This window comes from Enhydra lutris, unplaced genomic scaffold, assembly GCF_002288905.1.
Source record: "Enhydra lutris kenyoni isolate GAN:26980312 unplaced genomic scaffold, ASM228890v2 scaffoldscaffold1, whole genome shotgun sequence".
In the NCBI taxonomy this organism is placed as follows: Eukaryota; Metazoa; Chordata; class Mammalia; order Carnivora; family Mustelidae; genus Enhydra; species Enhydra lutris.
In genome coordinates, this window is record NW_019154085.1 from 21,264,529 (window position 1) to 21,289,916 (window position 25,388).

General features: G+C 36.0%; 1 protein-coding gene across 2 annotated transcripts; it reads right to left on the reverse strand.

The window, feature by feature from the left end:
* Nucleotides 1-478: 478 nt before the first annotated feature.
* On the reverse strand, nucleotides 479-23,948 carry LOC111145913 (myosin light chain 1). Of its 2 annotated transcripts, none has more exons than XM_022501224.1 (7): nucleotides 23,682-23,948; nucleotides 11,101-11,128; nucleotides 6,822-6,965; nucleotides 4,611-4,784; nucleotides 4,075-4,152; nucleotides 1,591-1,633; nucleotides 479-793 (listed from the first exon to the last, which is right to left on the reverse strand). In XM_022501224.1, the coding sequence occupies exons 1-6, from the start codon at nucleotides 23,805-23,807 to the stop codon at nucleotides 1,605-1,607; spliced, it is 579 nt and encodes a 192-aa protein (XP_022356932.1). In that variant the 5' UTR covers nucleotides 23,808-23,948; the 3' UTR covers nucleotides 479-793; nucleotides 1,591-1,604. The 2 variants fall into 2 exon arrangements, with proteins under 2 accessions (XP_022356932.1, XP_022356941.1); XM_022501233.1 differs by lacking the exons at nucleotides 11,101-11,128; nucleotides 23,682-23,948 and adding exons at nucleotides 11,382-11,406; nucleotides 12,195-12,265.
* Between the last annotated feature and the right edge of the window lie 1,440 nt (nucleotides 23,949-25,388).

A 25,388-nucleotide genomic window follows, 5' to 3' on the forward strand; every position in this document is an offset into this window, starting at 1 on the left:
TCCTGAGTAATAATTTTATCTGCAGAAGTTTTTTGTTGTTGTTGTTGTTGTTGTTGTTTTAATAACTGCTGAAAGGTCACTTTAAATTTTAACCTTGAGGACATTCAGTGAGAAGAAGCAATAGTTTATTAGGCCTTTTTCTTATGAATAGGCCAGATTGTCACTAGAAGTGATAAGGTCAACTCACATATATGACGATTTACACAAAACTGAGAAAATCTGCTTTAATCTTAAATTACCTGGATAGTTCATATTAAGAGGTCTCTGATCCTGTCTGACTTTCCTCAGTTCTCTATCTCACTTTTTCAGTGGTGATGACGCTGATGCGTATTCAGTTTGTTACTGGTATGTAGACCGCGGTGATTTTTTCTCTAAAAGTTTGCAATTCATCCATATTCTGTACAGTAACAAAACAATTGAAAATTCAAAAATTACTTTCTCTAAGCAGGAAGATAAAAAACACAATGCAACTTGAGCATTCCAGACTGACCAAAATTATTTATTGATTTCGTATTTTAAGGCTGTTCATTGACCCCTAGTGGAAAATGAAGAGTAGTGCTTGAATTTGAGGTTGTCAGTATTTATCCTTCTCGTGTAGAGCAGGAGACACTTGGTTTGTGTGGTATGAATACAATTCAGAGAGGAACGTGAAATGTATAAAAGTACAGGGAGTCTTCAGTCTAGAACGGTCCACGTTGTTTTGTTTTCTGAATGATGGTAAGCAGTTCTGGACACTAAGTCATGGGTGTTATTGCAATAAGGTTCCAGCCAGTCTTCGTAAACAATGCTTGATCTGGAAAGGAAAAGGGATTTGAGTTAAATGTTGATTGCATCTTTTCAGAGAGAAAGCTGAGGAGGAAATAAAGTGAAGTGCAAAAGAAGAAAAAGCACAAACGAACCAGCACTTCGATGGTAAGCCATTTCATACTTGTAACAATCTAGATGCAAGTGCTTAACTTCAAGCTGTGATAACCTGGTTTTCTAGAGCCGTAATTGTTAAAAACTCTATCAATTATTCAAAGAAATTAGGGTCATACTTTTATTAGTGTGATGTTCCAGCTAACTTCATTAACTAGTCTCTGGCTTGTTGAATCTCCACTGCAAAATTACAGTACAATCAAAACCAAGGTTTATATATGGCAGCAAAGATCTTAGAAATTTTTGCTTCTATACTCATACAAAAATGCTCTATTTCCTTTTTTTTTTTTTTTTTTTAAGTTTGTTTTATTTGAGAGCGCCAGCAAGCAAGCAGGGGGAATAGCAGGCTCCTTGTTGAGCAGAGAGCCTGACATGGGGATCGGTCCCAGGACCCCAGTGTCATGACCTGAGCCGAAGGATACACTTAACCGACTGAGCCACCCAAGCACCCCCAAAATACTCTATTTCCAAGTAACCGATTTCAGGAGTTGAAATGAATTGAAAGGAGTTGATATGAATTGAAAGGAGTTGATATTTTCTGGTTAATGTAAATAAATTTTAACTAAAAGCTAATACTAATCATGTTTCCAGTACATAAAGTGAAGCTGTTGAATTTTTTAAAAACACAATATTGAGAAAGCCTTGTATAATAAAAAACAAAAGGGTATTTACCTTGAAAGCTCCATTTAATTGGACATGATATGCTTGACAAAAGCTGTGGGCATAACACAGACAGTTTAAGTTAAAGACCATCAAGTTTAATGAAAGAGAGATTTAGCAAGTAAGTTCAATCTTAATTTTTCTTAGCTGTAACAGGAGCATTTATTGTTTTAAGCTCAGTACAGTCCACTATTCTTCATCCTGGGTTCATAGCCTTTCCCCTGACTTTGTAAACTTCATTTTTTGAAAAAGTAGTACATTCTCATGGATAAAAAAATTTTTTAAGAGTATGAAAGGGCTTGTAACAAAAAGGAAATGTTCCTCACCAGTGTCTCCCTTCTACCTAGTTTCTCTTTACAGCAAAGTTGGTGAAGCTAATACGCATGTATAAGAAAATACAAATATTCATTTCTAAAACTATTTTTCACCCTAATGGTGGCATACTCCACAAACTCTTTTGCATTTGCTTTCTAACTGAATGACCGTAAATAGGATTATCATTTGGAGGGGGGGGGCACTGTAGGGAATTCCATTTTGTAGGTATACCAGAATCTCTTTGATACATCCTACATTGGTAGACATTACATTGTTCGAATATTTACCAACGCAGTAACGAATAACCACATACCACTCATCTCACTTGAGTGCAAGCGTATCTAAAAACCACATTGCATGATGTAGATTTGCTAGAATTATTAGTACTATACCACCATATTGGGATTTTAATGATAGATATTCCCAACAGGAATGCATGACATTACCTGCTTATACCCTCTCCTCAACCCAAAGTGCTGTCAGACTTTTAATCTTTGGCAATTATCTTTTTGAAAAATGGTATCTCCATGTAGAAATCTGCATTTTTTTTTATAGTAGTGAAGTTTAGCATATTATATTTATAGATAATTTTATTTCTTTTTCTGCAAATTGTTTATGTACTTGTTAATTTTTCCATTGGGCTGTAGTCTTATTAATCTACAATAGCTTCTTTTAATTAAGAAAATGAGCTTTTGCTGATACTGATTGCTTTTTTTTTAATGGTTTGCTATTTGTCTTTTGACTTTGCTTCTGGTGGCTTTTGCCATATGGAGCTAAAAAAATTTGTGGTTGCATTTATCAAAACTTGTAATGCCTTCTGGGTTCTTATCAGTGTTTGAAACACCTTCCCACTCCGAAAGTTATAAAATAATTTGTCCATGGCTTTTATGCTTTTAGCTCTTACATTTAAATTTTTGAACCATTTGAAATTTATTCTGATATGAGATCCAGGTCTGATTTTATTTTCTAGATGACTCTTCACTTGTCCAAACAATATTTATTGAATGATTCTTCTTTTATGTTATGTATTTATAGCAATAACCAAATGTAAAATGTTATTTATGGGAAAAAGTAAAGTTTAATCAAGATCGTCAGTGAAGATGTGCTTAGCTGACTGTTTTCCTTTTCTTCCGTCCTCTCCTCTCCTCTTCTTCCCCTCCTCCCTGCTTTCCTTCCCTCCTCCTCTCTCTGCTTTTCTTTTCTTACTTTTTCCCAAGTCATTAGACTTCATAAGTCTACACTTACATCAAAGCTATCAGCATAGCTTTGTTGAAAAGTGGCCAGGTTAGTCTTTTTGGGAGGATAGATACGTTTCTCAATTTATTGGAAATTTTAAAATTCATAAATTGTATCATGTAATTTTATTTTGCATCTTTATTTTGTGGGGTGTGTTGTTTTTCAGACCCTCTCGGTGAGCCTGCTGTAATTTGGTAACAGGACATAGATGGTCGGCCATGAGATAACTTTGATTTAAGCAAAACCAGACAAGGAGATAAATGAAATTTTAGCACCAGCCCTTTCATTAATGATTTGGCCTTCACTCAGTAAGTAGACCTCTTTGGCCCTCAACTTCCTCATTTTCATAATTGTTTACTGTAAAGGATTTTGAGATCTCTCCAACTTTAATATTCTATTGTACTTTATTCTGATACAAACCCTGTCTATTTTTTTTTTCTCAAAGATTTATTTATTTATTTATTTGACAGAGATCACAAGCAGGCAGAGAGGCAGGCAGAGAGAGAGAGAGGAAGGGAAGCAGGCTCCCCGCTGAGCGGAGAGCCCAATGCGGGGCCCAATCCCAGGACCCCGAGATCATGACCCGAGCTGAAGGCAGAGGCTTTAACCCACTGAGCCACCCAGGCGCCCCCAAACCCTGTCTATTTTACAGAGATTTTATAAAGACCTAACAAGAAAAAATACATGTGAAAACACATTTTAAGCTGTATCACAATGCATAGGAGAGTCAAAGCCCACTGGAATAAAAATCTTAGGTATATAGTCAGATTCTTAGAGGATATCTTCTTAGAGTTATTGTGTAATTGATGGATGATTTTAAAAAAGAACATGGGTATATTCAATAAAAGAGACAGAGACAAAGAAGTTGTTTCAAAATCAGAAGGAGTCTATCAACAACACAATCAGTTGAGAGTTGCTATAAGCACAGAGCATGCGAAATCATACCTTCATAGTTGATGCAGCCATTGGAGTCTTCCTGACCTGCCATCAGAGCTTCCACTTCCTCCTCTTTCATTTTTTCACCTAAGGAAATAAAACTCTTTTTTCAGAAAAAAAGGCCAGAGGCTATTTTCTAAATTCCATCATAAGTGATCAGTTTTGGGTTCCTAGAGACTATGAATAAGCTCTTGGAGGATAGAAATCAAGCCCATCCTGTTCCTCTGGTACTTAGTACATTGTCAGTGGATTGTTTTTAAGTGAATGAATTAAATACATATTATTCCTGGGTCATCTAAACTCTATTCTATAAGAACTAAGATGCTTTACTTTACTTATTCATTTCTAGTATCTTAAACTAACCATTTCCCCAAAACAAACTCATTGACACTGAGGCCAATGGAAATGGTCATTAATTTTGGACTGTTCTTTTTCATCTTGTAGCTTTTCCCCCCTACCTATTTTGTTAGAGCTTGATCCCCCTATGTCATGCCCTTTCCTATATATTCTGCCCTATTAAGTCCACTGAAATAAATTTTCCTTACCCAATGTGGCTAGAACATGGCGGAGTTCAGCACCCATGACTGTGCCATTGCCTTCTTTGTCAAAGACACGCAGACCCTCAACAAAGTCTTCATAAGTGCCCTGGTCCTTGTTGTTGGAAATAGCTTGCATCATGGGCAGAAATTGTTCAAACTCAATTTTCTTGGCATTCATCTCTGGAAGAAATTGCAGTTTGGAGAGTTTGGAGACTACCATAAAATGTCACTTCTGGATCACAAATTAAACTTGAAAGTTCATTCCAGAGGATCTAAAATATCTTCATATAGCTTAAATTTCAGTTGGTAAATTGCTGATGACAAAAAATTAGTAATAGATAATAGCATGAGCTCTGGAGTCCTCATGCTTAAGCTTTTATCCTCAACCCACCATCACAACTATGTGATCATGGGCAGATTTCTTCATCCTTTTGTACCTCAACTTTTTCATCTGTAAAATAGAGATTCCTCATAATTTTACTGTGAGCACTAAATGAGATCACACCTGCAAAATTTATTATAATACCTGGGACAAACTGAGTGCTGAATAAGTGTTTGCTACTTTTTATTAGTATTGTCAATTTAATATTTTCTATAAATAGTAGAGAAGGAATGGAAAATATATACTGACACAACAAATCCATAAGCATATAAATACAGTAAAACTTAACTTTAAAATATATGCCTCCTTTGTCCTGAGCTTTTGTAGAGCCTTCAATTTCTTTAAGTTTTATGTAACATTAACAAGATGCCTATGACAGGAGTGTGCATGTCAAATTCCTTGTGATTTCCTGACTTCTTTGCAGTTTAGTGGTCTGGGGATGGTAAGGTTTTCTTCATTATGGTAAGGTAAATTGTGTTTACAACAAAAGTATCAAACAGACTATCCAGATGGAGGTGAATGGATAAAGTTAAGTAACCCTAAAACCAAAATTCCCTTTTATTAGTCTTTCCTCATAGAATAAAAATGGAATGGTATTAAAAAGATCAAATTTGAACACTGAACAAATGAACATTTACTTAATAATTCTAAAAAAGATGGATATTTTTGTTAAGTTAGAAAGTGGCATCTACAGAATAAGATCTGGCTGTTATCTCATGCTCACAGCTAACTTTTGCGTGATTTACCTGGACATTTTCCTCTAAAGAAAATAAAGTTTGAGAAAAATTCCAGCTGATTGATTTAGAGGTGGGTTTCTTTGAAATCAAATTCCTCTCCCCCCATTTTGGTAACGAGGGAGAAGTCTTTTCAGTTATCAAGGGGAAAATGAGATTATTTACCTTTTGCTTTCCCCTCTTTTTTTCCCTCATGGCAAAGATAAACAGCCCAAATATCTACTTGAAAAAATTTCAGTGTTGTCTCGTCCTTTTTGTTCAGGGTGGTATTCTCCAATAAATGCTTATACTTTGCCATGAACCATTGGCATCAGAAAATATTTTTTGAAGACTAATAACTAGATTACTGTATCAAGCAAATGACTGCTGTGATGTTGCCACTTACATATCTCACTGTCTTTTTGTCCCAGGATTTACTTGGGGGTACTGAATGCAGGTTTGGACTTAGATTTTTAAGTCTTCTTATAATTCTTGAGAAATAGAAAATACTCTTAATTACCATGGCATTCTGTCGATTCTTAATTAAAAGAGCCAAGTTACTTTTAAGATGATCACAGACAGAGCACGGGGCCAAGTCAGCAGGTATTTTCAGCCTCCTGAGAGCACTGAGATTTTATTTCCAAGGCTTTTGTCATCATGCCTTTGTAATTTACTGAGTTGCTTACAAAGTGTGTTGTGTTTTAGCGATATTTACCATCTTTGTCAAAATGTGTTTTTGACTTTGAATGTTTGAAAGAAACATGCAGATTTGGATATTATTTCAGTCATTAATCTTTAAATGAAGAACATAGGTAGGATGATGATGATGACAATGTTAGCTTTAGGTATTATTTCATTAGCACAAAATTTTATCATGCTTAAAATTTTCAAAGGAAGGTCAACCTATTTTATGAGGAAAAAACTGAGACTCTAGACAGCCAAGAAACACACTTACCATCATGAGCAAATTAAAGTCTCTTCTGTGGACCTTATTTCTCAATAAATTTCTCTTTCTCTTACATGTGCATGGGCACATACACATGCACACACAGACTGTCTCTCTCTCTTTCTCTCATGTGTGTAAATAAGCTTGCTTCCCAGCTGTTTGGAAAATCTGGTTACCTTCATTGCTGGGGTTTCCCAGCACCTTCTTGACCTCCGCATTGGTGGGATTTGTGCCCAGAGCTCGAAGGACATCACCGACCTGGCTTAAGGTGATCTTACATTCACCTGTTCTGTCAAACAGGAGGAAGGCCTCCTTGAATTCTGCAAGAAACAAGAAGCATTAGGATGCTTTTTTTCTCCTTCAGAACTATAAATTACCCCTAACTTCATCAAGGATCCAGTTCACATTCTCCTCGGTTTTTCAACTTTTGTAACCATTCAAGTTACCTTTGGACTCTCCCTTTTCCTAGCTCAAATTGCCATTGACCATCCTTTTTGACATTTCTTTTTGGGACTGCTTTAAAACCATTTAAAACCATTTCCAACTTCAAATCATATATTATTATTAATCAGATGTGGAAATTGAAGCTCCTTGTCATATTTATTCATATTTCCTTCATCTGCCTGGGAAGCAGAACTGGATTAAGAAAGTCTGAGGTCTTGAGAAATCTTAGGAACTCTTCATAATTAAGAAAGTTAATAAAATCTAAAGAAAACAAATGTTCAATCAGGGTTGTGTTATAGGAGGTTAACCCAGATTTCTCAAATTATTTAGGAAAACCTCCTCTTAAAATACAAATTTCCTAGACTTTCCCCTTGACTAGTTATCTTCAGGAGCAACTTCATTTTTCAGGAAAAAAAAATTAGAAAAGAGAAACAAACTTCTAAGCTTTAGAGTGTCATTTAACCAGTGTATGACTTTAATAGGCTCCTGGTGTAATCACTTCAGAAGGGGAAATATTTGTTTGGATCTATCATGATGATAATCTCTTAAACTTTACTCTTTTTTCAGATAATACATATGACAACGTGTTGCTATATTAACTTTAGAATTTAATTATATATTTTTTAGTTAAAAATTTGTGCAGATAATTATAAATTCACGTGCAATTTTAAGAAAAAATGCAGAGATCTCTTAAATACTGTCTAGTTTCCCCCAGTAGTAACAGTTTGCAAAGTTAGAGTGTACTATCACTACCAGAATGTTCACATTGATAGACTCCACCAATTTCATTCAGATTTTTCTAGGTCTCATTGTACTTATATGTGTGTACATGTAAGTACATATTTTTACTGTTGTCTATTTTTTTTTTTTTTAAGATTTTATTTTTATTTATTTGACAGAGAGATCACAAGCAGGCAGAGAGGCAGGCAGAGAGAGAGGAGGAAGCAGGCTCCCCTAGAGAGCAGAGAGCCCGATGCGGGGCTCGATCCCAGGACCCTGAGATCATGACCCGAGCCGAAGGCAGCGGCTTAACCCACTGAGCCACCCAGGCGCCCCTACTGTTGTCTATTTTTATCACAATTACTCTAATGCTAACTTTCCCTAAATTTTGTCCTTCTCTGTTGATGGAACAATTTTGGCCTTTCATAATTATGTTAACAAAGAATTAAGATGTGTATACCAAAGAGACAGAAAAGGATATTACCATAGATTAAGGGTCCAGAAATGACATTTCAACTGGAATTCCTAACTTAATATAATTCAGTTTTCTGGGGAACCCAAAAGTACTGATGGCAACTTGTTGGAGTTAATCCCAGCAACACTCAAAAAACCATTTGTGAAGGAACTGGTAGAGCTGAAAACAATGTATTTAGGCCATTAGGGGCCTCAGATCCAAAGATCCATCTAGATAGATTTCTCAGCAAAGTACCCTGTTTTAGCATCCGTCCATCCCTTGATCTAAGGTTGCACAGACATTATATTCACAATCAACTATAGATCATGTCGCCATTGTTTGCTAAAATTTCTCCTTCAGATTCTATGCAATTTGACTATAAAAGATCATTCCCCTAAACTAAAAAGCATGCTGTAGACACGGTGGGGTCATTACTCAAATATTATTTTTCGTCTTTCTAAGGGACATGTGAAACTGAACTATTCTTGTTACTGGCTCCAGGCTTCCATGCAGATTGCCCAGTGGGCCACTTTTACCCTGGTCAGATGCAGATATAGAAATAGGATTTTATGGGCTGTAACAGAATCTCTCTGATATTAACCCTTCATTGATTTAAACACCTAGGACAGAAAGATAATTGCTCTTCCTACCTCAGATTTTTAAGATTTATTCCCTTGAAGAGTTTAGAATAATGGATTAGCAAACTACTACCTAGGGGCTGGTCACCTGCTTTTGTAAAATAAAGTTTGGCTGGAAAACATCCCATTCTCTTATGTATTGTTTATGGCTGTTTTTATACCACAGTGATGGAGTTGAGTTGTTTTCACAGAGACTGTACTCCCAATAAAGTCTGCCATTTGACAATTAGGCCTTTTACAAAAAAAACTGACAGTCCCTGGCTAGACCAACACTCTTCTAGATCTTTTTATGACAATCAAAATGTTCTAGATCTGGGTTTCCCAAAAACCACCTGTGGCTCCTGAGCACTAAAATATGATCAGCACAACAGAGAAAATAGATTTTTAAATGTATTTATTTCTAATTAACAAAAATTTAAGTTTAAATAACCACATGTGGCCAAGTGGCAACTCTACGGGACAGCACAGGACATAAACCTTTAGAATGGGTAATTTTCTTTTTTTTTTTTCCTCTTTCCTTGGGACCTGTGATACTTTCAAATAGAGCAGCCATGACTGAAACTCTTTAAGGACTGAACAAGGAAGGAAACAGAGGAAATTTTCATTCATTTCTGAAAGCATTGTGTTTACATATACATTTTAAATGCTTCCATTTGTTTTCCTGGCACAAGAGAAAACCAGTCTACTACACCAACATTTCTTGAACCTCTCTACCTAAAACCTAGTTCATATATGTAGTTACAGGTTTAATGGTCAATGGTAAGTCCTTCTGTCCCTGCAAGGGTTTTTAAGTCTTCTGTTGCTTTGTCCCACCATAGTTTCATAGTCAAAATGGCACTATAATTGAGATATTTAAGAGGACTGGGTTGCAGTAGCTGATAATGTAGCAACATCACTAGTTAAAAATGCATCAAGAGTCAAACAAACTATAGTAAAATTACCACTGGTTTCAATAAAAAAAAAAATAGCCCTTTGTAGTATAATTTCAAATGCTCTTGAGTTCTGAGCCATCAAATCACCTAATCTCTTGACATGAGACTATCAGCCATGATGTAGATAAATGTGAGTCTCTACTACAGCAAATATCCTTTTTTTCCTTAATTGATGTCCAAACATGAATATTCTAGACATTGAAACAAACTGAAAATGTGGAATTTTTTAGGTAGAGAACTGAGTATTTATATACGTACTTATCAAACACCTATATTTATAATTATTTATATATTATATATCATAACATATAAATACATAGTAATTTTTATGACTAATATCCTAATTTAGATGCTATCATTTAACTAAATTTTTTCTCCCCCTCCCTTCTAGAGATGTATTTCTGTCTCCATTTCTTTGAATTTGGGCCACTTTGGCTCAACGAAACATTCTCCCCTACACTTCTAGAGAATTAACACATCCTGTGGGGCATGGGATCTTTTGGATCCAAAGGCCTGAAGGAGAAAAAGTGGAAGTGTTAGGGAAACCACTCAGATTCTCTTGAATCTTAAGAGTTTGAGGTCTTCCGGCTAGTAACTGTTTTTATGAAATTTCTCATTAGTTTAGACTTATACCAGATGCTGATCCTGTTACTAATACTTTGGGTCCTTGAGCAAACCCTATCAACTCTTCGAGAGCCTGTCTTGATCTTTAAAGATGGACCAGGAGATGTCCAATGTTCCTTGCAGTTTTGTGACAAACTACTCCTCTTTCTTTGTTTCTGAATTCATTTTTATTCTTATCCACTTCATCTGCTTCTCCCAACTCACTATCATGCCCATGAAATTTTGTAGATTTGGCAATTGGGCAGTTTCACAATCAATATTATTTTCTAAATTGAACAATTCAGACCTGCCAAATCTTTCTTTAGGGATTTGATGAACAGATTAGCCATTCATAACCTACAACATTTTTCGGGGTAATATATATGGTATTGGCTACTGTATCAAAATGGTTTTATTTAGAAATCAGTGAACACAAGGACCTAACTTATGGTATCTGTCTTTTGTTGGCTTAAACCTTTGATTACTGATTATAAGCAAGGGTTCACATTGAGAAAACTTAGAATGATTGAGAGCATTTATATTTAGAGTGGCAACACCAGTGGGGATAATTAGGAAGAGCTAATCTCATCCCAAAGGAGTCGGTTTTCTCACACGCCGTCTTTATGAGTGTGCACATATTAACAACTGTATCTTTTAAACTTACCATCCTGCTGTTCCTTAGAGAACTCGATCTGTTAGAAAGAAATTAACCACAAAGAATATTTTAACCAAACAAAAATGTCCTGGTTTTTAAGTGTATCCAGGCTCATTCCCTGAGTAATCGTCAAAGTAAGCTCCAAAAGTAAGCCAACTTTTCAGACTTCAGGCATAGCTTAGACACTAACAGGTTGAGCCACGCAGTAACATGCCTTAGAAATAAGGGGTATTTCAGAAACTAGGCAGTGTTCTGCCTACATGTGGAGTAGAGAAGCTCAATTCACTTACCAGCAATCTGGTCAGCACTGAAGGACTGCAGTGGCGAGAGAGAGGGAGAAAGAAAGAAACAACTAGTACTCTTTCAAATGCATTGACAGAAGAATGAGTGCTCTCTGTTCTGAGATTTTTAGGAAGACATGTAGGTGTCATAGAATAAGAAGGTTGCCTTAGGATATTTTCAAATCTAGGAAAAACACTATTGCAAAAGATAGTTAGGGAACATCTCTCTGTAACTTGATCAATGAATCAATGATTTCACAAATGCTAAGTCAAATAACTTCCTGGAATAATATAGTAGCCTGTGATGTATTTAAGATATGTCTAATACAGATACCCTGCATTCAGAAATATAGATATACTGCATTAAAAAGATTTACTTAAGTCTTTCTTCTATTTAACTAGTAGGTTTTTGCTTGATGTGTCGGAAGTAGGTTACTTAATTTTAGCTACCTTCATCAGACTGTTTTTAAAGGAATACTATTTTGCTATACTAGCAGTTTCCACTTCCCACTCCTCCCCTCACCCCCCAACTAGATATAATAAACCTTACATGATATAGCAAAACTTAATGAAGCATAAAGTACTGCTTTGGAGAATAAGGTGTATTATTTTCAGTTAGCATAACAGCTCGAATTAATGTCTTCTATCCTCACCCCACCTCAAAAAACAACAACAAAAAACCCAAACGCAGATTCTATAGTCTTATAATACCGAATATGTTCTCTCTTCAATTCTGTTCCTTGATTGCCTTTCTACTCAGTAAGATCATATGCACGATTATATCCTCCTATAACAGACAAACCATTTTCTCCTAGGACCCACCATGGCAGAGCCTCTGGGCTGCGGAACAGCGGCAAAGCTGAAGAGTGAGTTGAGGGTCGCTCCAGTCCCTGAGTGGGGACGCCTTTGCTGAGGCTGCCTTTATTGCTGGCGAAGGTGTGACCTCAGAGCTAGCATCAGGTTTCAGAGACAAACGGCCACTCCTCTTGGAGAGTTCTTTAGCTTTCTTAGGGCAAAAGGAAGGAGGGCTCTGAACCCTGAGGGCTATTTTTAGGCAACCAGAACCTGGGAGTGGACAGCCATAATGAGACCGAAGCCTGTCAGTACTTTTATGGTCTTCATCCCTGAGATGGTCTCTTGGAGTCTCTTCTTTTACGAAGCTTCTTCCTTGTTCAGTGGCAGAGGAGCTTAGAATTTCCCTCACACTCAGGCTGACCCCTTCTCTTGGTGAATTATGGACTTTGCAAACCGCAAGTCAGCAAGTTTTGGTATTTAATGGAATTTTTTGGATGGGACTGGTTTGGGGTTTCAAATGGCAAAGACTACAGAAGGAACATCCTCTGGAGCTCTGTCCTTTGGGGTCAAGTGCAGAAGACTTGAAAAGGCCATGCGTATTCTTTGTGTTTCTTAGGGTTCACCCATGTGAAAATGTGGTCTGTTCTTGAAGGTTCTCATTAAAGACCACTCTTTTGGAAGTTGTGTTCTGAGGCATAGAGAGTGTATCTAAGCCAGTGGTGGTTTAGGACTCCATTTTCACCATTCTCCTTTAGCTTTCTTTACGTGAGGGGTGGGTATTATCCTCCACCCTTGGTCTCCAGAAAGACCCAAAGCAGCAGCTGTCAAACGCCAACTTATACTTGAGGATTTTAAAGATGGCTAAGGAATTGGCTGGTAAGGGGTTTTCATGGCTGCTTACCTGAAAATAGGAGGCAACTCTCTTTCTAGAATGGTACTGTGAAAAGTGGTCCTAGGAAGATCAGTCCTAGCATGTCCACTAATGTTCAGACGACATGTTTATTAGTGTTCTTCATACCTAAAGCAGGTTATAAGTATAAAGAATGTTGGAGATAAATTTTGATTTAAGTGCTGTCTCAGCAATTATTTTATTTTTTATTTTTAAAGATTTTATTTATTTATTTGAGAGAGAGAATGACAGAGAGAGAGTATGAGAGGGGAGAGGGTCAGAGGGAGAAGCAGACCCCCCACTGAGCAGGGGGCCTGATGTGGGACTCAATCCTGGGACTCTGGGATCATGAGCTGAGCTGAAGGCAGTTGCTTACTGAGCCACCCACGCACCCTCAGTAATTGTTTTTAAAGGAATGGTCACCACAAGCATGAAGTCTCTCCCTGCTGGGCAGATGAATGCTTTGCAGCTTTCCCTCAAGCCATTTAGGAAGAAATCAGTATTTAAATGCATATCACTTTCTTTTTTTTTTTTTTTCATATTACTTTTTGTCTAAAGTTTACAAGTAGTGAAAAAAATCTCATTGGGTCAAAATGAGGCTTAGAAACACAACTTAAAAAAATATTACTGCCCAGGAAAATGTATTTTCATAAAAAGACATTTTGAGAGTTTATGAGAAATGGAAGTTAATAGAAAAATGTAAGTGCTTTAAGTTATTAGGAGGAATGGAAGGGAAGAACAAAAGTAGAAATTTGTCACCTTTGATAATTGTATAACTTGGAGTCTAATGATTTTTTCCTTCAAGTTTTTGTTTAAATTCAGGTTAGTTAGCATATATGCTAAAATTGGTTTCATGTGTAGAATTTAGTGATTCATCACTTACGTGTAATTCCTAGAGCTGATACCCTCCTTAATGCCCATCACCCATTTAGCCCATCCCCTGCCCACCTCCCTCCATCAATCCTGGAGTCTCACGATTTTTGATGCTCAAATTCAAGCCACGAGAGCAGACCATGTTTCTTTGTTCTTTTTAGACTTGTAGTTACATTTATGTATTGTGTCATTAAATTTGAATTGCCCTATGATTAATATTGAGAACTAATACAGATCTTTAGTAGAATTAATAACTACAAATAATACAAAATAAATCCATCAAAGTTGCCCTACAGAATGCCTATATTTTGCCCTACAATAATGCTCATTTCCTTTTCTTTGTTTCTTTTTTTTTTTTGAGTAGAAAAGTGTGTCCTCGAATTTGTATAAATATGGACAATTTGTACAAAATCTATGGAGTAAACTAGAAAGTCATTTTTAAAAAGTTGTATTTATGCTATAAATAAGCTATTCCTGACCACCTGGATATGATGTAAAGGTATGCTATTATTTAGAAGTGACAAGCAGTTGTCAAATTATTTCACTCTACTTTCTCTGTATATCTTTACCACAGAGAAGATCAGAGTTTAGATTTTTCTGTACCTATTGAAAAATCAAAATAAATGTGTAAGCAAGTTATTGACAACAGTACAAAAGGCTATAGTGTAGTCCATCCTAGGGAATAAACTATAGTTTTAAATAAAAGACATGAATGCTGTGCTCAAAGAATAAATGGGAAATGTTACTTTATCTCTGGTACACTCACAGATGATGAAGAGTTTCTCTTGCATCCCTTTCTTGGTGTTGTAGTGATAAAGTCATCAGCTCTTTGAAAAAGGCATGATATAAATACAAAATATCAGCTGATTTTGGACTCAGTTTGCTCTGTCATCATTTCATTTTAAAAATTAAACTCAAGGCTCTTCTATCTGGAATGCTCTCCTCTCATCTCTGTTTCTTAGAAATTAACTATCCAAAGTTCTAGTAAAATCTTCTCCTCTTGAAAGAACTTTTTCTCTCTATTTACTCAGCTCTTTTCTTCCAACTGAAGGATGTTTAACCTTCCTGGTTGTAAACTTCCAGAAAGCCAGGCTATTACTGAAAGCCATTTACCTTTGTCCATGATGCAAATTGGACGTGGGCCCACCCCAATATGTTCCTGCCATCTAGAGTGTTGTCCCTGCCTTATTCTTACATTTTATTCCCCGTAGAGCTGAAAAATACCTTGCCTTTATTAGTTCAACAGATTTGCAATAAATTAAAATCGTTAGAATGCATGTATAGTAGCTTCCTCCTTCAAACATGAGCTCTCCTCTAGAATATTATATATGTTCCCCGAGGGAAGAGACTTCTTTATCTCCTTCAAAGAGCTTCCATTCTGCAGAAGGTGCATATAATCTCCCACAGGGCTACACGTCCAGCACCTAGAACTGCCAGGCACATACTAGGCACACCCATTGCTCATTTTGAATTATTGATATAGTGCCTTTATTACTTTTATATAAAGTAATATATATTTCCTTACATTTTATATAAAGTTTATGATCAGAAATTCTAATTTGCCGACACTTGATTTACTTTTTCATGGGGCTTTTCCATTTAGCTTGATACCTATATTAGACTGTTAGTATAATAACTACATTTCACATGTTTGTGACTCATGTGCTCTTTGGTGTTGGATTTAGGTAAATAGTAGTTTATTGGTGGTACTGAAAAGGATTTTTTATTGCAATGTCTACAGATCTTTCCTCACTTTGAGAAGTGTTTTTCTATTAGTAATCATGATGTTCGGTTAACTGATTAAAAACAAAATAAAGCTTCTGGTATATAGAAGGAATTAATTTATAGGAAAATATTAAAATTAATTTAATCAAATAGGTCTGAAATTGCTGTATGTTAAGCTTTAGCATCTAGGAGATCTGTGACATTGAATACTGAGTGAAAATGCCCGACGAAGGGACACAGACTGTAGTCTTTAAACAACTTCATCTTGCCTGCAAGACAGAATGAGGCTAATGACTGGTAAGGCTAAGTTAAAGAAGTTAATCTCACCAGGGCTAGTATTCAAGTAAGAAAACACTGAGGCATGTTCTCTAATTTAATACCAGGAAGAGAGGCCTCTAAAGACCTAGGATGTATACAAATCCTAAAGAAAATTTAGATTATTAATTTTCACTCTAATCTCAGAGTTACCAGGACTCACCATAAAAGGCCAGCAGAAATACTATTTCGGAAATAAAGAGTTCTGTGCCTCAGAATAACTCACTTAGTTTAAAGGAGATACATATTTTTCATTGCATTTCTGTTTCTTAACTTAACAAAGGATATACTTAGGCTCGTGACTATAATATGATATAAAAAGGAGAAATTAAGAACAACAAGAAATTAAGAATACAATACCAGCTCAGCCTGTCTATTATAAGAGAGAATAGATGGCTGTATTGGATACATTGATCTGAACAGAAAGGGGAAGTGAGTAATTCTGTGCTCAGAAAGTGTGGACAAGTCAACTGAATTCGGTCCCATTGGACCAAGGCTGAATTATTAAAATAACACCATGCACACCTACAAGAATTAATGCGAAGCCCAAGTGAATTTTAATAAAAATTTAAAAATGTGACCTAGGTCTATACATCTTCAAATTTTTCATTATTTTGAAGTAATTTAGATAAGAAGGAGTTAAAATATAATTTCATAACACTATATTCAAGTGAGTCAGATGTTTTACAAACAAGAGACAATGTACCATTGAGCACTTATTAGATACAAAGACTTCACTTGCCCCAGTGGAAGGAGGAATATAAAGTTGAATAAGTTGTGGTTTTATCTTTAGTGTATATTTTTTCCCTCTGGCTTCAACTCACTATCATTAACTTATGACCAGAAAAGCAAGGATTTATCGTCCATATAATTTAAATTTTTAACTAGTATAATTAAAGCCACTACTACTTGTATATTGCAATTTTTGCCCTCCAAATTCTGATTTGGAGTGAGAAACAAACTGTAGAAGTTGATGTAGAAACAAACTGTAGCAGATCTTATTTTCACATACAAAAAGTATTTCAGTATGAGGAGAAGCAGAAGAAAGTGTAGGATCAGCAGACTAAATATAATCCTTTCCATAATTTCCATGAGTCAGATGGTGCTTAATGCTGGGTAATTATGGAATGACTTCTAAAGACAACTTGCCAGGGGGTTCATTTGCAACATTAAAATGTCAAGAGTCTAAATTTGGCACTGTCACTTTGTGGTCTCCTTGTCTTGCAAAGATTTCATTATCTTTAAAATTAAAAGGGCTATTCACTATTAATTGGCGAGCGTATCTATCCCTTTCCAAACTGCATTTTACTTTGCAAAGACATTATCCAGTTACTTGTAATTCAAAATACAATTTTAGAGAGTTACAGAATGTCCTTTAGCATTTTCCCACTCCATTCCACCTGTTCTCTTCTTGTACATCATAGATGTTTGAGAGTGGAAACTTGATACTGATACCTAATGGTAGTCTCAAATAATTTTTTTTATTTGCTCCTGAGGTTATATTCACAATGCACATGGCTTGATATTGCAATTTGTCACATTATAGTTATAGTAAAAATTAATTCATATTATTGAAAGGCCAGGGTATAAAAAAGACAAATTCTTTTTTTTTAAAGTAAGCTACACACCCAGCTTAGAACCCCCAGTGCACAACCCCCCTGCACAACCCCCAGTGCAGGGCTTGAGCTCAAGACCTTGAGATCAAGACCTAAATTGAGATCAAGAGTTGGACGCTTAAGTGATTGAGCCACCCAGGTGCCTCAAAAAAGACAAACTCTTAAAATTACATAAAGAAAACTTAGAGACAGCTTATAAATGCTTTTGCCCATTCTTTCTAATCAGAAATTGACAATATGTATTATTTTTCTACTTCTTTTCCTCTAGCTAGTTAAGGTTAAGATTTGTTATACATGTGGCCTTATGTTCCTACATATCACTCTAAATGACATATGGTTGATATTTCTTCCCAGTTTCAATCATGCTATCTATCTGTAAGCAAAATAGAGATCCCATACCTTTGTTAAAATATTAGCCTGATGGCAAAATTTGGAGGTCCAGTTTTGGTATGATGTATATTTTATTTAAAAAATGAAAATTATTTTAAAAATTCAGTCTGTTTCATTACATTTAAGAGCATTTAAAAATACTTTGGTATAGTTTATTTTCTCCAGCTGTATTGAGATATAATTGACTTAACATAGGGTAAATTTAAGGCGTACAACGTGATTTGATATCTGATGATTTTGATACTGTGAAATGATCACCACAATAAAGATAGTTGATACATTCATCATGTCACATTGTTTTTTTAAATTAAAAAATATTGTGTGTGTGTGTGTTATGTGGTGAGAACTTTAAAGATCTACTCTCTTAGCAACTTTAAAGTATACGATATGGTATTGTTAACTATATTCACTATGTTGTATATTAGGTTCCAGAACCTATTCAAATATCTTGTAACTGGAAGTTTGTACCCTCTGACCACCCTCACTCATTTCCCCCACCCCCAGCTCCATCACTGGCAACTACTAACTAATCTACTCTCATAACCTTTTTTTTTTTTTTTTAAATATCCATGTTCCATGTACAAGCTTTTTTTTTTTTTTTTAAAGATTTTATTCATCTATTTGTCAGAGAGAGAGAGGGAGAGAGAGCGAGCACAGGCAGACAGAATGGCAGGCAGAGGCAGAGGGAGAAGCAGGCTCCCTGACGAGCAAGGAGCCCGACGTGGGACTCGATCCCAGGACGCTGGGACCATGACCTGAGCCGAAGGCAGCTGCTTAACCAACTGAGCCACCCAGGCGTCCCCATGTACAAGCTTTTATAGGAAGCTGGAGCAAAGTGACTAGGAGTCTTTCTGGGTTCCTAATCTTCCCACCTTCTAGCTGTAAAAGAGAGCACTCAACCTGTCAGCAACATGTGCAAAGACAGGGGAGAGCTGTGTAGAACAGAAGAGTAGTGGACTGCCAAGGTCAAAGTCTAGGTGAACTTGCTCTGACATGTGCCTGTCACTCCCTCCACTGGCTACACAGAGTTGTGCAGGGTGATACGAGATCCACTCTACCTCACACCTTTCTGAATAAAAAAAGGCTTCTTAACACATTAGGTGTTGTTGTTGCTGTTTTTAACTAAGGGAGATAGAGAGAATCCCAAGCAGGCTTCGAGCCCAGCATGGAACATGACATGGGGCTTGATCTCACAACCCTGAAATAATGACCTGAGTTGAAATCAGGAGTTGGACACTTAATCAACTGGGTTACCCAGGCACCCCTACTTCACACACGTTTTAAAAAAGATTTATTTATTTATTTATTTATTTGAGAGAGAGAGAGAAAGAATGCAAGTGGGAGGATGGGCAGAGGGAGAGGGAGAGAGTCCTCAAGCAGACTCCCTGCAGAGTGTGGAGCCTTTTGGGGGGCTCAATCCCAGAATCCCGAGATCATAACTTGACCTGACATCAAAAGTCAGTCACTCAACCAACTGAGCCACCCAAGTGCCCTTTCTTCACACATTCTTAATAGTAACTTTCTCTTCATAAACAGGAGGTGGTTTAGGATATGATTACTACAGTTGACTCTGGATTTGGCCTGAGAGGTTAAATCCTAGCTCCATCACCTACTAGTTATTACTGAAATTCATTAGGCTCAATTTCTTTTCTTGCAAAATGAGGCTAAAAACAACCTCAATATAATGTTTGTTTGGCTTTTTAAAAAAAGATTTTATTTATTAATTTGGCACAGAGAGATCACAAGTAGGCAGAGAGGCAGGCACAGAGAGGGGGAAACAGGCTCCCCGCTGAGCAGAGAGCCTGATGCAGGGCTGGATCCCAGGACCCTGGGATCATGACCTGAGCCGAAGGCAGAGGCTTAACCCACTGAACCACCCAGGCGCCCCTCAATATAATGTTTTAAGGATTAAATAAAGTAATAAGGCACAGAGTTAATTCTCAGTGAATATTTATTATTATATTACAAATAACTTTATAATTTTCAAAGCCTTTCCTGGACCATGACCTCACTTGATTTTCCCAAGAATTCTTCAAAGTGGGACTGGGTTTGTATTAGCCTTGTTAGAGCCAAGAAAAAAGAATTTGTAGATTAACACAGACAACCCTATACCTGGACCAGAACAACTCAGGTATTGCAATATATACAGAATATTTGCCTCCACTGAATACCCATCAGTAAACATATATACTTAGTGGGAATGCTCTATTTCCACATTACCCAGTAAATTGAAAGTTCAATCTCCCCGACTGTATGATAAATTGTTGAGATTTGTTATTGGATGAGTTTCTGTCAATGCATTCTGTACCTTTACCGCTTTTTGTAATATCGCCTGCAGTATCTAGTCAGAAATGACCTGATTGAATTACAGTGAATACAGCAAGAATTAGAACTTAAGCACCATAAGATTCCAAATCTCATCACTTCATAGCAATCCTGACATATCACCCAAGACATGCATCATGCAAAACATTTACTTACACATTGAAGATCTTTTAAAAACTAGACACACAGCCATCTCATTACTTATTTTCTTTCATTATTTCAACACTTGGCTGAAGTGTTGGGCAGCAGGTGTTAATACTTGTGTTTGCACCTGCAACTATACTCATGGTGGATTTTAATTCCTACATTGGCGATTTTGTCAGGCATTGTTCTTTATCCTGGGCATAATTGTTGGAAGTGTCAGCTCTCTGAAAGCGAAGAGTGCTTAGAACCACCCAGGACAGCAACTTTAATGTTCAAATATCAGCAGTCTTTGTGTTTTTGAAAAGGATACTCATAGAACATTTATGGGCATGGGACATCAGGTAAGCATTCCTTTCATGAATATCAAAGTTTTTATGTTAGAACAATTGAACAAATGTTCTAAATAACCAACAAACTAGGAAAATGGGTAGGAAAGCACATTAAAGAAATTGATAATACTAATTAACAATATTAAAGATTATTCAGAGTTTATGGTTAAATATATGGCTATTAAACAAGGTATATTATATGACAGAACACAGATATTAGCTAGGAATAGTATTGAGGAATTAAATATTACTATTCCTGAGATTGTAGTCCTATGCAAAGATAGTCACCCCTACACTTCAGCATTACTCAAAGTCTAAAGGACAGCTGAATTTCTCATCTTATATGATTTATAAAAGAAAATTTAAAATCCAATTAAATTTTGTTCTTTATCGAGTTTTCAGAAAGTTAATGAACACATATAACAGCTCTATTAATTTCTTTAGAATTCATTTTCTCTGCTTGAAAAAAGTTTATATCTTATATGAGGTAATATATCTAGAAACATCATTAAGTGATTAAAAGCATCATAATATGAAATGTTTTAATGTACATTTTAGTTAGCCTTGTTACCTACTGGGATGAAATTAAATTCTATATGGTTCTCGAGTTGTACCTCCTTCTTTGGTTATAATACCTATAAATGTGCACTGAATTCATATTGATGAATGCAAATCATTGAAGGCATTTAAATTCCTTTACAAAAATATGTTAGCTTCAATCTTGTTCTTTTTGTTCTCTCTCTATTAGGAGTAGGCTCTCTGAGTGAACCATAAAGGTTAAATTCCTCCTGTTTCTTCTACATTCATTTAACTGCTCCTTTTCCTTTGCATCCTTATCAGGATCCATCCCATCTCTCATTCTGTAATGAACTAGTCTCATCACTACAGAGACATTCTAAGAGCATTTTCTTCTTTTGTGTAGTTGTGCTAGCTACATTAGCCATGCTGGCACTCATTCAGCATACAGATTAAAGGATAAACCAATTTTTCAAGTTTTAAAAGAGCATCACTTCTCTGCTGACTGTGAACAACTAATGAGTTTAATTTCTGTATTTAAAAAAGTGATATTTTGTCTTTTCTTGGAGACTTCTTACTGCCAAACTCAGTATATATATAGTATTTAGTATTTCTTCAGGGAAGAAAATTAATGCCTATATTCATTAGTGGGAAATTTCTTTTTGTTCTTAAGAAGGCACATTTTTCTCCCATTACAGATGCTTGTAATCCTAGATGCAAAGAGGTAATATTGTCTTATAAATCACAATAAATACAGAGGAACAGCTTTGATGCTGATTCAAGTATCTAATCTTAGGATAGAGTGGAGAGTCAAATAATACAGATTATTGGAATTATTGTCATGGCCACAATCACGTTCACTGTATAATGTAGTCGGTGTGCATCTATAAAGATACATTAACTAGAATTGCTGGAGATGAAAAATTGGGTTTCCTCTTAATGAATTATATGCAGTCTTTTAGGTAGAAAACCATTTATTAGAAGATCTGACATACATTTCTCCTCCTAAGTGGATATTCATTAGGAATAGCTCCTAACCAATATTAGATTCTCTGTCCAACTTTTTTCAAATGTGACTGTAGGTACCTAAAAACTCAAGGTAAAATATTTGATAATCCACTCCCACTTTGGAACATAAAATTTCATGTTTAACTAGAATGTTACAAAAATTATGAATGTATTTATTTAATGTCATGAAATATATCTAAGTGTGATCCAAGTCACTATTTATGTCAGAAGTATTTTTAAAAATCCATGATTATACTAAAATACTCAATGAAACATTTGTTTATCGGTTAGCTTTGTCTTTACAATTAAACAGTATTAAGTTAGCAAAATTTAGATTTATTATGTACAGAACGTTTGGCTTACGAGAGAAGATCACCTAATAGGTCCTTTCGCCCATTAGTTTTCCATGTAAGGCAGAATTCATTAGATGAAGATTTTCAAACTGTCATTCACCAGTCCAGCCCCAGTGAAGGAGAAGGTGCACATTTGAGAGATCACAACACTGAGGGGTAACAGGCACATCTACTGTGTCATTTTCCCAAAAGTAGATCATCTTTTGGCATTTGAGAACTTTGATCACAGCAAAGTATGGATGCAAAAATCAATCACATTCTCCTTAGTTAAAGATCAGTACACAAGAGCTCAGAGACATAAGCTAAAAGCCATATAACCAAGTTTTATAGTATTTGGGGGGTTAGTTTCATTTAGAAGCAGCTCACACATTCTGAATTAAATACTGTATATAAATAAACAAGATGACAGTTATAGTCACTGAAACACTTGAGTGCATAATTGTCTGCACTGAGATCTAATTTAGTGTTGTATCAAATTTTATTAAGCGAAGCTGAAGGGGGAACTAACTTGAATTGCAAAAATCTTCTCTTTTTCACATGAAATACAGCAGCTGTCCAATAAATGCAGCCAGGACAACTGGGTCATTAGCTGTTTTTAAACTTTTGGAAACAAGCAGGGGTGAAAAATGTCCTTTTGATGCAGCCTTAAGGTAAGGGATCTAGTTTCCACAGAGATTTTATTTCAAACAAAACAAAATGAAACAAAACAAAACGCCGGTTTAAGTATTGGTAAAACACCTTTGCACTTACTATCCCTAAATTGCACTCTGACCATTTAGGGAAAAAAGAAAACCAGAGAACAAAACATGAGAGCAAATACAGGTTCTGTAGACAATATCATATTCCTAGGGATTTAACTGAAGTTAGACGCTGGAGTTTATTTTCTAATCAGGATTCTTTTCTCCTCCAATCACCCAGCCCATGTAGTAACGCGGTCTCTCTCGGTGAAAAACATACCCCTTTGCAGGTTCCTAGAGTTTCCTACTGTTGAAAGATGTTTCAGTGACCAAACTGTTCACCCCTTTAGTTACCTTAATGGCAGAGAGGTCAATTTTTTCTTCTTTGGGTTTGGCTGGGGCAGGTGCAGGTGCCGGGGCAGGGGCAGGGGCTGGGGCGGCTGCAGTAGCAGGTTTCTTCACGTCCTTCTTTGGTGCCATTTTGTTTAAAACAATGGGTTAAAAAAAAAAAAAAAAAGGAAAAGGAGCACCTCCAAAAGAACCTGTCAAAATGATTCTTGGAAGAGGAGTGGTGCTGGTGCTTCAGTGGATCCACAGCCCAGTGTTTTGAAGGCGGACCCAGAGTGTTAAATGGTATAAGGGCGTGCATATATATTTCACTTAGTGCCTAATAGAATCTAGACACAGGCAGCTGGATTGGACAGTTCGCTAGTCAAGGGGGATGGCATTCAGGCTCAGACTATAAATGGAATCTAAAGGGTCAGGGCTTCATCAATTTTTTTAAAACTCCTCTTGCCCCCCCCCCCCCCGCCCACCTCCATATGTAAAGGAGAAAGAAGTATGACAAAGTCAGGTTCAGATCCTTTGGTGACAGTCAAGTAGATTGACTGATACTTTTTCTTGGTAGAATTACAGTTCTGCTGAAGTTGTAAATCTTTTTCTTTTTTTCATGCCTAGGAAACTTTACTGAAGGATTTGATTTCAACTTGGAATTTTGGCAGGGAGTATCACCAACTTTCACTCAGCTCCTTTGCTCATGCTCCGCAACCCCCCTTGCCATAATTTGCAAGAAGTTGTTGGTCAGCAAAGAGGTGGTGGTGGTGTTTAAAAATAAAAAGCAGACGTATAAGGAGAGCCCATCAAATATTAAAGTGCTTTCCCTTCTAGGGAGCACAAACTCTGCCTCTCTCTCTCTCTCTTTTTAATTGTAATTAACTGTATGCTAAAGAAAAATAATTCAAAACTACTTCATATAACTTAATTTTCTTTCTATAATGAAAAAAATGAAATGAAATGGAATGGAATGACAGCAAGATTTACTTTCTTGCCAAATAGCTTTTCTAATAGTAAAATAACTGTCAATCAAAGTTGATACTTATTTTACTTCCTAAATGGCATAAAGCCTAATTACTGATCTCCTGAATTTTTTTTTATCCATACCAGGGAGACAAGATATCCTTTTTATCTAAGTGGACAGAGAAATATAGGAGAAAAGGACTTAAATTATCAATATGGTGTGAGTTTTGGTGAGTAACTTGAAAATTTTTCTTTTTCTGTCTTTAGGTTCCTCAGTTTGCAAAGCTAGATTCTCATATTAGAGAAGCATAAGATTAACCATTGTACCATCTTCACCTCTGTTCTTTTAACTTGTGGGGTATTTAATTAATGAGTAGTTATTAATTAGTAAAAACAAAAAAACCAAAAATACAAAATAAGCCAAAACAAAACCTCCCCCAAAACCCAGTAGCTAGTTTGGGATTTCAAAAGAGCATATTTATACATTAGATAATTAGATATATAAGAGCATATGGTGTATATCTATATATACACATAGATGTATATATATACACACACATACATCTATATACACATACATATATGTGTATATATGTAAATACACATTTATATTTTAATTGTTGAATATTATATTTAAAGATATAGATTTATTATCCATTTTCCATTTTGTTTTGGTCTGATATAAAAGCATTCCCCAGTTTGGGGAAGGTCACTATTCCTTTCCATATATTACAACTAAGTTACATTTAGACTCCCATATTATCA

What these genes read in the sequence shown, in the direction of transcription:
- LOC111145913 (XM_022501224.1), bottom strand. Translation starts at nt 23,807, where the DNA reads ATGGCACCAAAGAAGGACGTGAAGAAACCTGCTACTGCAGCCGCCCCA. An exon ending in GGGAAACCCCAGCAATGAAG is followed by an intron (nt 4,785 to 6,821) that starts GTAACCAGATTT and finishes AATTTCTTCCAG; the next exon opens with AGATGAATGCCAAGAAAATT. An exon ending in TGGCTGCATCAACTATGAAG is followed by an intron (nt 1,634 to 4,074) that starts GTATGATTTCGC and finishes TTATGCCCACAG; the next exon opens with CTTTTGTCAAGCATATCATG.